The sequence below is a fragment of the Diorhabda sublineata genome, chromosome 3, assembly GCF_026230105.1.
Source record: "Diorhabda sublineata isolate icDioSubl1.1 chromosome 3, icDioSubl1.1, whole genome shotgun sequence".
Lineage (NCBI taxonomy): Eukaryota > Metazoa > Arthropoda > Insecta > Coleoptera > Chrysomelidae > Diorhabda > Diorhabda sublineata.
The window spans coordinates 16,513,589-16,530,593 of record NC_079476.1 but is presented as its reverse complement, the minus strand read 5'-3'; the positions used below and the strand labels follow the sequence as shown (position 1 = coordinate 16,530,593).

Genomic DNA, 17,005 nt, shown 5'->3' with positions numbered 1-17,005 from the left:
TGTATGCGTCTTTCAAGGTTAACCAAATCCAACAAAAGTTGTTCGCTTAAGAATCACTTCGAATCAAAGACGAATCATTCTTCACCAAGATAATGCGACCTCTCACATATCAGTTCGAACAAAAACGTTTTTGCAGTCGAAACGATCGCTTCTTATTCCCGCCGATCAAAAACAAATTGTGGGGTCCACATTTTTCTACACCTCAAGAAGTGGTTGATGCGTTTGAATCACATGTTTTGGAGATATCTCAATCGGAATAGATAAAATGCTTCAATAATTAGTTCAAACGCATGCAAAAGTGCGATGATCTTAATGAGGAGTATTTTGAAAAACGACAAAGCCATCTCCAGTCATACAGTCATAAATATTTGTTTCTATTTGTCTATATTATAACTTAAGTAGCAGCACCTATAACTATGGCAGCCTTATATAGATATGAATCAAATGAAGTCTACTTTCCAGTTAACAATGCAAGTTTTTACAAAAAGTGAAAATGAAACGAACAAGTTCGAAACAAAGTGTTTTATTGTTTCTCGAAATTGTTTCCCTTGAGGGCTATAAATTTTTGCATACGCCCAAACCGATTTCTTCCACGTTGAAAGTCTTCAGTAGCTTCTTGGTATTGTAAATCACGGTCCCGGTGTCTATTTGACAGAGAGAAACAAAAAAAGTGATTAGGCGATAAAACGGGTGAACACAGATGATCAGACATAAGTTCGATGATTTTCTTCTTCAAATAATCAGTTGTTAGACATACTTTATCGAAGCTGGCATGCGGAATCCATCAGGTACATATCTTTTTTACGTCTAAATGGTCATTCAAAATTGATTATCTGTTTGTAAGACACATGCTGATTTCGGAAATGACAACCCATTTTATTTAACCTTCTTGGCTTTCATCACTTATGGACGCATGATTATGTCGAAATTCTGCAAACCAATTCTGAAAACTACAATTTTCTCTGGTGTTTCATTATCTATAGTTACACGAAGCGATTCTATGCGTTGAGTAAGGCCTTTTTTATAATTACAAAATATCTTCCAAGTCTTCACGGGCGATTTCTATTTTTGAAAAAACGTGCTTTTTTTAAATGTTCACTAACAACAACATACTCAATTACTTTCTAAATAACTACTGGTTATAACAAACATCAATTTTTATAAATCCAAAGGTAGCACAGTTCATTGTTCAATTGTAAAAAAACTTAAGAGACAACCCTCGTACTCCATGTAAAATCCACTGATTTTGATTGATATAGGCTTCCTACCTTCGCTTTTCAAAATTATTTAACGTAGACGAAACGAAAATCACCGCACTATTAAATGATTCCGAGTCGGAAGATTCCAAGTGAACCAGAGCGCGATGGTTGAAGTTGAAGTGCCTAAAATGGTTAAGACTGGTAGTACGATTTTATTTCAAACTTAAACTTGTGTTATTCGTCAGTATGAATCATAGCTCTATTTGATTTCCACTACCTCCCTAGCTTCGTAGTCCTAGAAAATGGGTTCCCAAATGCAACTTCTACTACACCAGCATGTAAGCTAAACTATTACAGTTGAGGGATGCAACTACCTCAATTCTTCTTAGACAAATACATTTTTTCTTTCTAGCATATTTCTCAGTTGTGTTTAGTTATCCGATTTTTATTCGTTGTGCTCTCTTGAATACGCAGTTAACATGTGAGCCTTCACGGCTTCACAACTTTTAAAGGTTCACTACTTACTCAGTTAATTTCTAGATTTTTTCGCAATAACTATTAACGCCACCTAATGTTCAAATGTAAAATTTTCCACATATTCCAATAACTACAAAAAAAAAGTTGTACTGAACACACTGTTAACACAACACTAACATTCATAATATTACGTCTGACGTGCGTTTCTATAACCAAGTTTTCGTCTTCACAGACTGAAGGTGAACTGAAAAGCTACATTTTACACAAGCTATTTATTTTACTGACACCCATTATAGCTTTGTTTTCAAAAAATAAAAGTTGAGTAGAGATGCAGCTGCATTACGTTTTATTAGCAACACAACATCAATTCGCGTGCTTTATTGGTTTAAACAGTAATCTATTACATATAAAGTGTCTTCCAAAATTTTCAGCTACATTTTAACCACTTTACACAACGGTGAAACGAATAAACGCCGTTACGGTATCCTTATCTTTTTAGCTAGTGCTTTTTTTAGAGCTTCGTCGAGGATATTGATGTGAAAAAGGATGTCGACCACACCTCGACAATGGCTGTTTGTTGCGTGTTGTCTCTGTTTTGACACGAAATCTGGTTTTGAATCAATTGAATACTTGGAATTTGTCATTTGAATGTTGTAGTAATATATTTATGACACAGAATTTATCAAAATAAACGCCAGTGTTTCATTTTTCAAAAACTGATTGCAATTCAGACATTCTTATTCTTTTTGCATTTTAATTCCCAAAAGAAAGTAAGTTTTTTATGGAATTAATTCATAATAATGATTCCTTGAAAATAATAGAAATTATTTATAGTTCTTCTAGAACAATAATAGTACATTATGTTACTAGGAGTAGAAGGCTATCATTATTGTTGAGCCCAGATTCTTGCACAACCTCAGCTAAAAGATTGTTTTCAATCCTTGTAAACGAATCTAAACAGATTTTCTTTGTGAGTTATAAGAACCAGCCAAGGGAATATACAATTGTGCATAGTCATCGAAAATCGTTTTGAATTTAGTTCTGTTACGAACTCACTGACTTAAATAAACCTTGAAGCCAGCCCTGTTCTAGTGTTAATCGAAGCTTAAATTTAGTCATTCCGACTTTCTGTAGCGGGTAATTTTGGTTTTCTTTACGAAAAATTCGTTTTTAAAAAATATATTTATTCTAGCAATTACAAGTTTATTGTTAGAGATCTGAACAGAGAATGAATATTATTAAATGATATTACAAGAAAGTAAGATTTATCTACATATGTTGTTAAATAACAATTTCTCAGAAAGTATAGTGTTTCTGCTGCGCTTTTAAGTTTCCTTGATAAGCGGCGTATGTAACTCCTCCCTCCTTAAGTCTCGAAAAGTATGGATTGACTTTTCGATTTTTGGGCCCTTTCCAGGTTTTCTTGACTTTTTTCTTTTGTGTGTTTTCGGCATACTAAAATTTTTGATTTGAATTTGAACAAAACACCTGCTATTAAAATAATGAATATTATCGCTAAAAGGCTTTCGATTATTGTTACATAACTCTGTGTATTGGAAATTTCTTGGATCGGCTTCAATTTTCTTGACAATTCGTTGATTTGGAAAAGATAATCGAGATTGAGATTTGTTATGTTATATTTTTCGTAGTGTTTTGAAGTTGATAATTTGTTTGTTTCTAATTTAGGCAGGACAAATGGTTTACCGTAACTGATTTCGTCGTCATTGATGTATCGTTGATTATTGATCCATAGTTCACAGTTTTTTGGGATTTTGACAAGTGATGGTTCTTCTATTTCGAGGTATCGATCGGATTGACATTTTGAAAGTATTTTTTCTTGTTGAATCGGCATTATCAGGACTTCTTTTGTTGTAACTTGTTGAATGATTGTTTCTTCGATATTGACTTCTAGAATTTGGCAATCATCGAGAGTGTTCCCTTCAAGTAGACTAAGGGTGCAATTATCCCTTTGGACAAAATTTTAACGGCAATAGTAGGTACCTTCGAGTGGTGGACATTCTTCTTTTTCTGATTGGGATTCATTTTACGTTCGTGCCAGGTAAGGGAATTTAGGAGTTTATATTTTATTATTTTGGATTATGGGAAAAAGGTGGTAAAATTCAAATGTTTCGGAGATGAGTATAGGTACGTGGATAGCAAAGACTAATTTCGAATCGATGATTGATACTTGAGTTCCAAGAAATTGATAGTATGTTAAAATGTTAGAAAATTTAGGAATCTGTTTTTCGGAATATAGTTTTCCTAAATGTTGAATTATGTCCAGTATCTCGTAACTAGAAATTATAGACGTATGTACAGAATTAAGTTTCGAAAATACAACTGCGTTCTCAATATTATCTATAAACGTTATTGTTGACTGACAGTCTAAATTAATCTGATACAACATACCTTGAAACGTTAGATAACTTTCTAGTGTTTCAATTCTGTTATATACAGAGGCTGAAAATAGTTGTAACCCATTATTAAAGTTTGCTTGATTTTTATTTAAAGTAGTAATTGACTTATTGTAATGATCAATGAGTTTCTTATAGAGAGAAATTTGAAGGTTAGTTTCATGGATAATGTTCTTTTGATTTTGTTGTAATAAAGTAATTGCGTTATCGTATTTTATCTCGTCATCTGAATCGAGGTTTCCAAATAGCCATTTGTTTATTTTACCAACGCCATTTAACAAACCTCTTCGATTTCTGATATGAGGATTCAAATTTTTGAATTTTTTCTGTACAACTTTGATCAAATACTCGGTTCTTATTAACATATTCTGTGCTAAAGCGTGATAGGATATAGTGTTTGTAGTGGTTACAGTTGTAATACTATTTTTTATGTAATTGAAATGCGTAACTAGACTATCTATTTGCTTAATAAGTTGGCTTAAATCTAAATAATGTAAAAACGTATGTTTACTATATACTAATCTAGCGTTTCCTAATTGGATAGGAAGAAGGAAGTTTTGAATTTTCGTAACCTGTATGTCTTCTACACTACAGGTCGCTTGAAATACGCGAAGAATCAGGTAAAGCATCAGGATTCGCGTGCTCGTCGACATCCTGTAACAATTTCCGAACATTACTTCTTGGTTTTCGGACAATACTTTTATGATACGTACCTTTATCGGTTTTAAGCAGAATACCTTTATCTGTGATTATTTTAGTTTTTTTTAAATTTAGGGAGTTTCTTATTTCTTAATTTATTTTTTACGTAGGCGGTTTTTTGATTTGAATAGTCTAAAGGTTCGGACCTTTTTCTATTTAATTTCTCTATAACCTTTTGTTTAGTTTGTTCGTTTTGTTGTTTAATTTTTTCATATAAGCGTTTACTGGTTTCTTTGTGATTTTGAACGTATTGAGATATAACTAAATGATCATTCAGGTCAAACGGGTCAGGATTGTTTATATGTCCTTTTATAATTTCGAAAGGCGTGAATTTTGTTACTGTATGAACTGAATTGTTATAACTAAGAATCGCGTGTTTCATTATTTGATCCGGTGTCAAATTTTTATTATCTTCCTGTATACATCGATAATGTTCTAAAATACTTGAATGAAATCGTTCAACTGGCGAGTTGGAATTGCTATTTTTCGCTGTGGTATGATGCAATTCTATATGGTGAAGTTTGCAAAAGTCTTCTAAATCGAAATTCTTAAATTCAGAACCACTATCTGTTGTTATCTTTTGAGGTAGTCCATGGTGAGTTATGAAATTTAGTAAAGAGTCTACTGTGGAAAATCCTGTAACAATTTTAAAAACATCCATATGTACATGCTCAAAAGGCTTAGACGCTGTGGGTGTTAGGCTAAATTTGACTACAGGGGGATTCCTATCATATTTATTTTTCAAGCATGTATCGCAATTATTGATAAAGTTTTCTACATCTTCGATCATTTTCGGCCAGTAGTATCTACAACTAAGAGATGTTTTAACTTCGTTTATGCCCCTATGACCTGATTTATATATATGATGATATTAAATTTTTTCTAATTGCTCTTCTTTTGTTTCAATATCTGTTACTGATTTGGTACACATTGTAAATTTAAATGCAGAATTCTTAAACATATTCTGTGCAGTTACAATAAATATTCTCGATAAGGGTTCATTCTGGAAATAAAGTGCATAATTTTTCCTGGGGTCAATATATTCTTTAATGAAGTTTATTATATTATTTTCGATGTCAATTACCGGTAATGTAACGTATAGACGAATATTTTCGAATACTTTCTCTCTTCTAGCCTTAAAGGTATTTATTTGACCATTAGTAAGATATATTTGATTTTTATACATATTTAATGGTTTTTCGGTAATTGGAGTTGATAGAATAGGATTTTCAACAGATGTATGTACTGTTTCAATGTCTTCGTTATTATTAGGATTTGGTTCTTCCGTTACAGGTAATATTGGTAAATTATTGTTTGCGAGATTTTCTATGTTTGAATCGTTTTGGTTAAATTTATTTAAATCTAATATATTTGTAAGATCTAAATTATCTAAATTCGGGAGAGTACTGGAATTAATTCTTTCAAATTCTTCATTCATTATTTCATCGATGTCACTTGAATTGACATCCATTGATGCAGTTTCTAATGCATTTATATCGGGATATCGAGATAATGCATCAGCTGCTTTGTTATTTTTACCTTTCAAATATTTTATATCGTACTCAAATTCCTCAAGTTTAAGGCACCAGCGTACAAGACGTGAATTGGGCTCTTTTAATGACATGAGCCATTGCAATGGTTTATGATCTGAAAAAATTGTGAATTTTTCACCAAATAAATACGGTCGAAAATATTTACACGACCAGACTATCGAAAGTAACTCTTTCTCGATTGTAGAATAATTTATTTCTGCGGAATTAAGTGTTCTACTAGCATAACAAATAGGATGATTATTTTGAGATAGAATAGCACCTATGGCATATTTAGAAGCGTCAGTAGTTAATTCGAAAGGTTTACTGAAATCGGGATACGCAAGGACTGGTTCTGAAATTAAAATGTTTTTACAAGTATTGAAGCAATTAATAAATTCTTCGGTATGTTTAATTATGTGATCTTTCTTTAGACATATCGTCATCGGTTTCGTAATTTGAGCAAAGTTTTTTATAAACTTTCTATAGTAACCTACTAGTCCTAAAAAGGATTTAATATCTTTAGCGGTTTTTGGGATAGCGAAATTTTGAATTGCTTTGATTTTATTCGGATTAGGTTTTATCCCATGAGGAGTTACAACGTGACCTAGATACTCTACTTCCTTGCGAAGAAACTCGCACTTGTCTAGTTGTATCTTAAGCTCTGCGTGGCGTAGTTTTGAAAATACTAATTTCTGATTTTGTATGTGCTCCTGAAGGCTAGTACTGAATATGATAATGTCATCCATGTATACCATGCATATTTTGTTTTGGATGTCTTTAAGGACTTCATTTACAGCTCTTTGAAATGTAGAAGGGGCATTTTTAAGACCGAAAGGCATTCTAAGGTACTCGTAATGTCCTCCATCTACGTTGAAAACCGTTTTTTCTATAGAACATTCGCTCATTTGTATTTGATGGAAGCCGCTTGCCAAGTCGAGGGTAGTAAAATACTGGGCTCGACCTAATTTATCCAATATATCGAATATATTGGGAAGAGGGTACCTGTCAACAATTGTCTTTTCATTAATTTTCCGATAATCAACTACCAGTCTCCATTTTTGGGTATTTGATGCGTCCATTTTATTTTTAACAATCCATATCGGGGAGCTCCAAGGGGAACAGGACGGTCTAATTATGTTTTTATCTAACATCTCTTGAATTTGTCTCCTAATTTCCTCTCTGTGGACGTAGGGATATCTGTAAGATTTAGTGTGAACCGGTACCTCGTCTTTGGTTCTTATAATATGTTTAACATTTGAAGTGAAAGTCAATTTGTCCCCTGGTTTTAAAAATAAATCAGAATATTCTTTACACAATGAAATAATTTTTTGTTTTTCTTCTTTATTCATGTGATTTGTAGGAATTAATTCGGTAATATTGTCATTAGGTTTTATGAAATTATTTTCATCAAAATCATTAGCAAAGCTTTCAAATTTAAAGAGTTCATATTGTGAATATTTAAATGGAGTAACTTGAATTGGTTCTCGTAATGTTATCGTTATCGAATTATTTGTGTGATTTTGAATTTCTATTGGTGCGAAACCGTTTCTCGCTGTAGATAAAATTTGTGGAATTATTATATTTTCTATTTTTCGAGCGTCTACAATAATATCCCCATTATCTATATTTACGGGTAATTTCTTTATCGTTTTTTCTCCGGGGTCTATTGAAAAAGAAAACTCAATATCATTTACTTTTCTATACTTAAAAGGCAATCTTAGGTGAGGTCCTAATAGTTCTCGATTAGTTAGATCAATATTTATATTCATACCTATTAAATCTTTAATACCGAGAATTCCATCAAAATAATTGTGAAAATCATATAGTATAAAATCGATTTGATAGTTTTTATTTTTTAGTTCAGGAAATGCAGGAATAAGCGCTCGATACCTAACGTTTATACTTCCAAGACTAGTAGATATAGTAGTATCAGAATGATAAATTGTATCTGGAAAGTATTTTTCGGCAATAGAAGGTCTTATTATTGATTTAGAGCTACCAGTATCGATTAGCAATTTAATTTTTGGATTTGCAATTTCTATATATGGTAGCGGATTAACTGAAAGTATATTTATTTCTATGTTTTCCCGTCTGATGGATGAGTTGCTTGGAAATTTTCATCGCGATTGGCTTCGTCGTTTTCGTCAAATTCTATTTCGTCATATTCATCATATTGATTATCGTGATTATAGTCTGAATTAGCATTTAAGTATATTATATATTGATTTAAGTATAACTCTTCGGAAACGAAGTTTGGTTTAGCGTTTGGATTTGATCGGAAAAATCTATTATTATTATTATTATTATTATTATTATTATTATTATTATTATTATTATTATTATTATTATTATTATTATTATTATTATTATTATTATTATTATTATTATTATTATTATTATTATTATTATTATTATTATTATTATTATTATTATTATTATTATTATTATTATTATTATTATTATTATTATTATTATTATTATTATTATTATTATTATTATTATTATTATTATTATTATTATTATTATTATTATTATTATTATTATTATTATTATTATTATTATTATTATTATTATTATTATTATTATTATTATTATTATTATTATTATTATTATTATTATTATTATTGATAGGTCTTCGAGTACGTTCAGTAAAATTACGTGATGTCGTGGACATCGGTTCAGGTGTTGGTAATCGGTTTTGTGGAATTTGGTCAGGTTTGAATACATTTTTGGGAGGGCCGAATACTTGTCGATTAGTAAAATATCTTTTATTTTGTGGTATGGATTGAATAGGTATCGGCTGATTTGGCCAACTTTCTCTATTTTGTACGAAATTTGGTTGGTAGTTTTGTCGATTGCTATAAGAATTCGGGTAATTGTTAACAGGTCTGTTATTTGGTACAAAATTTTGATACGTATTAGGATTTTTATAAAAATTAGATTTGGCTCTTTGTGAATTTTGGCTATTCGCATGCTGTATATTAATATTATTAGGTGTATTTTGTCGATTATTTTTATCGTTTAAAGAACCGTACAGTCTTTTGTATGTAGTACAATTTTCGAATTCGGCCACATAGGCCATCGCGTCTTCTAAAGAATGTGGTTTTCGTAAATGCATATTATTTTTCAGAGTACCGTCGCACCCTGCAATAAACGTATTTAAAGCGGTTTTATCGTATTGATTTATTTGACAATTTCTTACTTCGGCAGTTATATTAGGGTCATTGCTAATTCTTTGAATTACACTACTACGAATTAATTGAAGTCTACTTCCAAAATCAATAAGATGCTCGTTTTTTAATGGTTTGGCTCTAATCAACTCTTGCACAAGACAATTTAAATCCCTTCTATCAGCAAAACACTGTAATAAGGCCGTTTTTAATTTTGGCCAAGTATTTAATTCAACTCTGTCACCGACCATGAAGGCTGCTCTACCTTCTAATTTCTCTTGAATACATTCTATAATGTGTAAATTTAATTCTGCATCATTATAAATTCTATATGACTCTATTAAATGCTCACACCTTGTAATGAATTTATTCAAATATTCACTGTCACCGTTAAAAGGTTTAATATTTGATAATTTGGATTTGAAAAGATCCCAATTCATTGCAGGAGGAGCCATTTTGTTAGTACCAGTTTGTTCTACGTTATTTTCGACTAAAGAAATATTATTGAACTATGTTATCGAGATTACTAGAGTTTAATTCACTCATAAATTGATAATTTCCTTTTTTTTAATTATATTCGTTTTTGAAACTTTAAAACTTAATAATCAATACTATCTTTCCGAAATCCAAAAAAGGTAGGAAAGGCAAGAAGAGGACAATAAGGCACTTACGTTTCTGAAGAACAGGCTTTTAAAATCTTCTCCCTCGATGATTCCCTGTTGCCTCCAATGTTCACCACTAAAGGGCTATTGCACGATAATTGCTAGTCTAATATTGTTCGTTGGATTCGCACTTAAAACGTTGAAACGTTAAAGCCGTGAAGTCACTAAATTATTTCGCACGATCCGAAATTTTGTTACGCACTGTATGCCCGTAAACGTTTTAGTGATTTTTGATTTCGACGACTTGCGCGATCCTACTGACTGCGCCAATTTTGGTTTTCTTTACGAAAAATTCGTTTTTAAAAAATATATTTATTCTAGCAATTACAAGTTTATTGTTAGAGATCTGAACAGAGAATGAATATTATTAAATGATATTACAAGAAAGTAAGATTTATCTGCATATGTTGTTAAATAACAATTTCTCAGAAAGTATAGTGTTTCTGCTGCGCTTTTAAGTTTCTTTGATAAGCGGCGTATGTAACTGGGTATTTGTTTTTACCTGGTTATATTACGTTTTTTGTAATCTATTTTTATAGAGACGATTCTAGGAAGGCTTATTGTTTGTTTACGCAAAATTAGAGATTTCCAACTAAGATTCTAGAATGTGATGATAGTGTATAAAACGAGCTGAACACATCGGGATAATGAGAAGTAAACTAAGCGGTGTATTAAAATGAATTATATTAACTGTATAGTTAAACGTATAAATAAACTTCTTAGGTAAGATACATCGTTGTATATATATTTATCCCACCAGCTGTGTGATTGAAAACTGTTTAAATATATGACAACATTAAAGTCCTTCTTTTGACACTTTTTTGGCCCAAGCAGTTATAATATTACGAAAGTTTCGAGAAAAATCTATTACTAAAAATCATGAGATCGTAGCGTATAATGAATACCAAAAACTGCTTCCGAACGATTTTCTTTTCAGCGTGTTCAGAAGCATTAAATATCCAATTGTTTCACTCTTCTTTAAACTTGGAACTATTCCTAAGCGATTCAATCCTACTTTGAGACGATGTCTGACTTTTAAGATACTTCAAAGTGTGGTTACTAACGCAACACATTGTTGGACCTACCAAAAAACCAAAGACGGCAATTGTATAATTGCTTATCATCACGTTGTAACTTTTGTTTATGTATTATAATTATTTGTGGTGAAAATAATTTTTTTATCGAAAACTTGATAAAATGTTGAAGCAAAGGCTTCATGTGAATAGTTTTATGGTAAGTCTTCTCCAGTAGAGTTGCCTACGAAACGAGATTTTGAAAAATCTCGTCTTCAGTTTCTCGTAAGAGTCTACTAGAGATCTCGTAAGAGCTCCGCGAATTTTTTATATTGTTTACCATCTTAATGAAATACACTTTTTTCTTAATTGGCGTATAAAACTAGGGAGTGAAAATTGGAATGGATTTCTCCCTAAAATACATAACAAATATGAATTCATGAAAAATATATTCTTTTAACTTATTGAACAATATTTTTATTTTTAACCTAGTCAGTTTTGGCGGATATATTATTCAGGCGGTTTTGATGTTTCTTATTCAGCCGGTTTTGATGTTTCTTATTCAGCCGGTTTTAATATTTAACGAAGCTAGGGAAACAGTCTTTCTTTCGGTTTGGACGTGGCTTGGATGCTAAAAAATTCATCACAATCGCACTTAAGACCGAAACTGAAAGTCATGGACATCTAACTATTGTAGAATATTCACTGTCTTATCATATCGTGACAAAGAAATATATTGTTGAAACTCCTCCATAAACCTTGGCTAGGTGATGATGATATTGGTGCCACTTACTATAGAGCAGGGGTGCGCAAACTTGAACTGCTGGCGATCTACCTCAATATTTTTAGACTACTTACGATCGACTCTGAGAGGCTGCAAGTATGTGTGATGCAGGGTTGTCGTACATACACGATACACCCTACCTACCTAGGTAGGGTGTACCGTAGCATATATAGATATTAGCTTTCTGCACAATATAGGTACATTATTTTAGTCAAGGTTTGGGTAAGGTTTAGTTAGGTTCTTCTCTACAATATCAATGAAAAAACTCATAGTTATTCAAAATTGCGAGTTTATTGGTTGTTACAAAACAAAAGAGTTACATATGGTGTTAAACCTAACTAAAGAGTGGCTTTGGATGTTGAAGCGTGGCACTGCATGTCCTCAGCATACTTTTCATAAGATGGTACGTAACCACTGAGTGCTAATCGCAAGCATGATGACATATGATCGTCAGTTAGTCGATTGCGATATTTTGACTTAATTACCTTCATTTCAGAAAATGCAGACTCGCACAAGTAAGTTGACCCAAACAATGCCGTCAGTTGAAGGGCGATTTGCCTTAGATTCGGATATTTATCTTCAGATATAAAACACCAGAAATTTGTATCAGATGCTGCAGCTTTGAGATGTATATCTGATATAATCTGCACCAACTCATTTTCAACAGAACATGAGTTCATATTAAACTGACCTGCTATTTCAGTAGCTAATTCCTCAATGTTTTCACATGAAAAAGGATAATTCATAAATGATGCTATATTTTCCAATTTACTGCAATCATAAAAACGCATTTCGAATTGTCCCAAAATATTTGGTAATTCAGCCTCATACGTATCATAATTAAACTGAGGAATCCTTGCTTTCAAAGACAGAAAATCTTTCAGATCCTTTCTTTTCAGTTGATCTATCATAAGTTGCAATTTACTTTTGAATGCGTTTACTGCGCTAATCATCTCAATAATAGTTTTTCCTTTACCTTGAAGCTCCAAGTTAACGATGTTTAAGTGCATTGTGATGTCAGTCAAAAATGCCAAATCAGTCAGCCATTTTTCGTTCTTCAAAATCTGAGTGTCATCATCTCTTTCGTCTAGAAAAGCTGTTATTTCGGGCAATAATTCTTGAAACCTTTGTAGGAACTTTCCGCGACTCAACCACCTGACGTCTGTGTGAAGAACTAAATCAGTGTGTTCAGCTGACTCCCTATCTTCCAACTGCAACTGAAAGAGCCGCCGTTGCAAGCTACGTGCACGGATGGAATTCACAATTTTTGTTGCAATGCCCATAATTTCCTCCATGTTTAAAACTTTGGAACACAAAACTTGTTGATGTATAATGCAATGGAAAGAAAAAAATGAAGGGAATTCTTCATTAGCTCGACACAATGCCACTAAACCGTTTTTGTTTCCAGTCATTGCTGGTGCTCCAACGGTTGTAATGCACACTAATTTATATATTGATAACTCGTAGTTTTTTACAAAATTAAAGAAAACTTCATATATATATCTTCGCCACGGTTCTTCCCCTTCAGAGGAATGATTGTCAAAAATTCTTCCTTAGCCTACATGTCATTGAATACCATCCGAATAAAAATACTCAGCTGGGCAGTATCTGTCATATCGGTGGATTCGTCGAACTGTAAAGAAAAGTATGTACATTCCATGATAACATGTTTTAGTTTATCTGCGATGTCCTGATTCATGACTTCAATACGCCTTGTGACAGTCGGACGAGATAACTGAAGTTCTCTAATAGCAGACATGATTTCTGTTTTATTTTTAAAATCTCCAAATAAAGTCTCACCCTCTTCAATAAATGCTTCCTTCACCACCGATCCATCTTCGAATGGTTTCTTGTGTTTCGACAATATATGAGATATTTTAAATGACGCGATCGTAGCAGCTTTTAATTGTTTGGCTGGTCTTGGGAACATGGTTTGTTCTTTTTTCAAACAAGATATAAAATCACTTACTTTTCGTTTTCTTAATTCACTCTGTGGCGGAAAATCCTTTTGATATTTTTTATGAACCGTTTTATGATGCCTCTCTAAGTTACCACGCTTAGGTATTGCAACTGACGCACGACAAATAACACAAATGCACTTATCCTTCACCATACAAAAGAAAAATTCTTCCTCCCAATCCTTATTAAAATGATACGTTTTAGATTTCTTCACTGCACTCATTTTCCACTATTTAATAATAAACTTTGTATCGACGTAGTATCGCTATTAAGTTACAATTCAGAATGACTCCAATTCATGCAGGCGCAACATTTATATCGGCGTGATAGAAAGTCTCGAATGTTCCCGTCAAACGCGCCGCCCGAAACAGTACAGTCTAGTCTAGAAACAACGCGGCTTTTCTTTGACAAGTGCCGCGCGTTCCTTTGATAAAGCCGCCTTTTGCCGCAAGCAGTGTTATTTTATCACGTAATACATTTTTGTAGTTTAGTTACCTACCTACTTATTAAAATTTTTTTTCTTCTCGAGATCTACTCAAAAAGCACTCGCGATCGACTGATCGATCGCGATCGACCGTTTGAGCACCCCTGCTATAGAGCATCAAAATCAATTTCAAAAACTGAGTTTAAGAAGTCTTTGTCTCGATCGGGCTCTGAACTTTTCAGTATCTCTGTTGTTTTTGATTTTTCACCTTATATTATTATATATTTGGTAGGAGATTTTGTTTCTCTTTAAGTTCCGTCATTTATATTGGTTATAAATATGAATTAACTACATTTGGTAAATGATTTTGAATTATATTTATTGCAAAAAGAGAGTTTCACTAGCTTTCGTTACCATTTTATATGTTCGTGTCTTTTTGTGGTAACTATCTGATGTTTCATAGGAACCAAAGATATTAACATAATTATAAATTATCCAGTTTTTTTGGAAAAATATAAGTATGTTTGGTTCATTGTCTCTCTCAATAGTTCACATATACAATTACAAAATTTGTCCATTTTCTAAATGTTCATTTGATACATAATTTAGAATTTTAATTGATTCATATTCTAATATTCTGGTAAATGTAGTTAAATCACCTTAACTAGATAATTACAACCTAAATTCCAAATTTAACATATGTCATTCTTTTTATTCATATTGTTTTACATTGCACAAAACTTTTTTTCAATAAACTCGTTCTGAAAATAAAAGTTATAAACTGATGCCTTATTATAGAGTAAACTTTTTAAATTAAATCTATCAAAATTTTGACAGCTGGTGGAAGATAGGAAAATACCAATTCCTCTTTCTAGGTTTTGTTAATTTGGCATTTGACTCACAAATATGTAAAATTTTGAAATTATTCTTATTATTTCAAGATCATCAATTCAAATAATTTTATAATGAAATATTCTTCATATCTAGAAAATTTATCTTACTTATTAGTTATTGCATATTCATTGTTTTGTCTTGAATTTTTTTCTTCTCTTCTGTTCAAAAAATTATCAAATTGTAAAGATTATAATTAATAATCAAATTGACAACAATTGAGGACAACAACTAATGGTAGAACTTACAAAGCTTCTCAACAGAATACTATCATCCAAAGAAGCTCCTAACGAATGGAGAAAGAGTATAACCATTCCTATATTAAAAAAAGGGGGCAGGAAATCTCCAGAGAACTATAGAGGTATAACGCTTCTAAACACAACCATGAAGCTTTTTACAAAAATCATTGAAACAACATTAAATGAACATGTAAACACATCGGAAGAACAACAGGGATTCAGGAAAAATCGATCAACTATAGAAGCCATCTTCACAATCAGTCAAGTAGTTGAAAACACTATAGAATACGACAAGCTCGCGTATATGTGATCTCACCAAAGTATTCGACAGGGTAAGGCTAAGCTACTAAGTAGATATACTAAAAAAGAAATACGTTCCGAAAACCATAATAGACATAATTAGACATTTAAACTATAATACATCCACTCACATATTAGTTAACCAAAACCTGACAGAGAAATTACAAACACGCAACTGATCAACCTGATAATGGAAGAAATAATAAATCAAGTCAAGAATACAGCAAGAGGATATTCACTTCCAACGGGCGCAATAAAAATAATCTGTTATGCCGATGACGCTGCAATTGTGGCAGAGAGCGAAGACGACTTACAGCAGCTCCTATATTGATTCTACGTAAAAGCTAAAACCTTTAACATGCAAGTATCCACGGAAAAAACTAAAACCTTTATCACCTTTAAAGAAACAATGAGGTGCAAACCCTAGAAAATAAAACCATAGAACAGGTAATGATATTTGACTACCTAGGCACACCAATCAGCGCAGACTAGAACAGAATAAATAAAGTAAAAGGACACTTTCTGGAATAATACCAGTATGAACAAAAGGGCAAAAGCTGAAATATACAAAACTTGCGCTAGACCCATATTCACATATGCTATAGAAACAAGAGCGGACAACAAAAAAACTAAAAACATCATTCGAAAAACAGAAAGAGACATAAAGATAAACACGGATATAAAAATCGACTGTGAGGTGGAAAACATGATGAGAAGTAAACATAGAAGAGCTTGGAACGAACACGTGGACAGGATAACCAGAGAAAGATTAGCAAAGATCGCACGAGAAGGTAAACCATGGACACGACGACCTTTAGGATGACAAGTTGAAAACTATAAGCCTAAGACCTACAATACGTCGAAGAAGACAGAAATATGGAGTTTGTTGACTTTTGTTGCTATTCATATTGTTGTGACATTTTATTGTTTAGATTAAGAATGACGTTCAATTTTTATAGGTTAAATTAGGTCGTTAATAAAGTTGAATTTTATGGTTTAAGAAAGATTGGTTAATGATGATGTTGAGTTTTTTATGCAGTTTGTTTTTTAAAATCTTGAGGATTTGCATGAATAACGCTAATCTTATTTGAATCAGTTTTTTTCTTCATAAACTCCATCATTTTGAGCAAATTAGGTTATTTCTAAAACAGGTGTTGTATGTTGCTTTCAGTTGACAAAACTGAGGCAGATTAAAAGTCCCTAGAATGACCTTCATAGAAAACAATAAAATGAAATTTGATC

General features: G+C 32.0%; 1 protein-coding gene across 1 annotated transcript; it reads left to right on the top strand.

The window, feature by feature from the left end:
• The first annotated feature begins 15,458 nt into the window (after positions 1-15,458).
• On the top strand, positions 15,459-15,773 carry LOC130441681 (uncharacterized). Its single transcript, XM_056775464.1, has one exon. It carries the CDS (start codon positions 15,459-15,461, stop codon positions 15,771-15,773), a length of 315 nt encoding a protein of 104 aa, XP_056631442.1.
• Positions 15,774-17,005: the final 1,232 nt, after the last annotated feature.

Excerpts from the sequence above, each read along its gene's own strand:
- LOC130441681 (XM_056775464.1), top strand. The coding sequence starts at position 15,459 with ATGGTAGAACTTACAAAGCTTCTCAACAGAATACTATCATCCAAAGAA.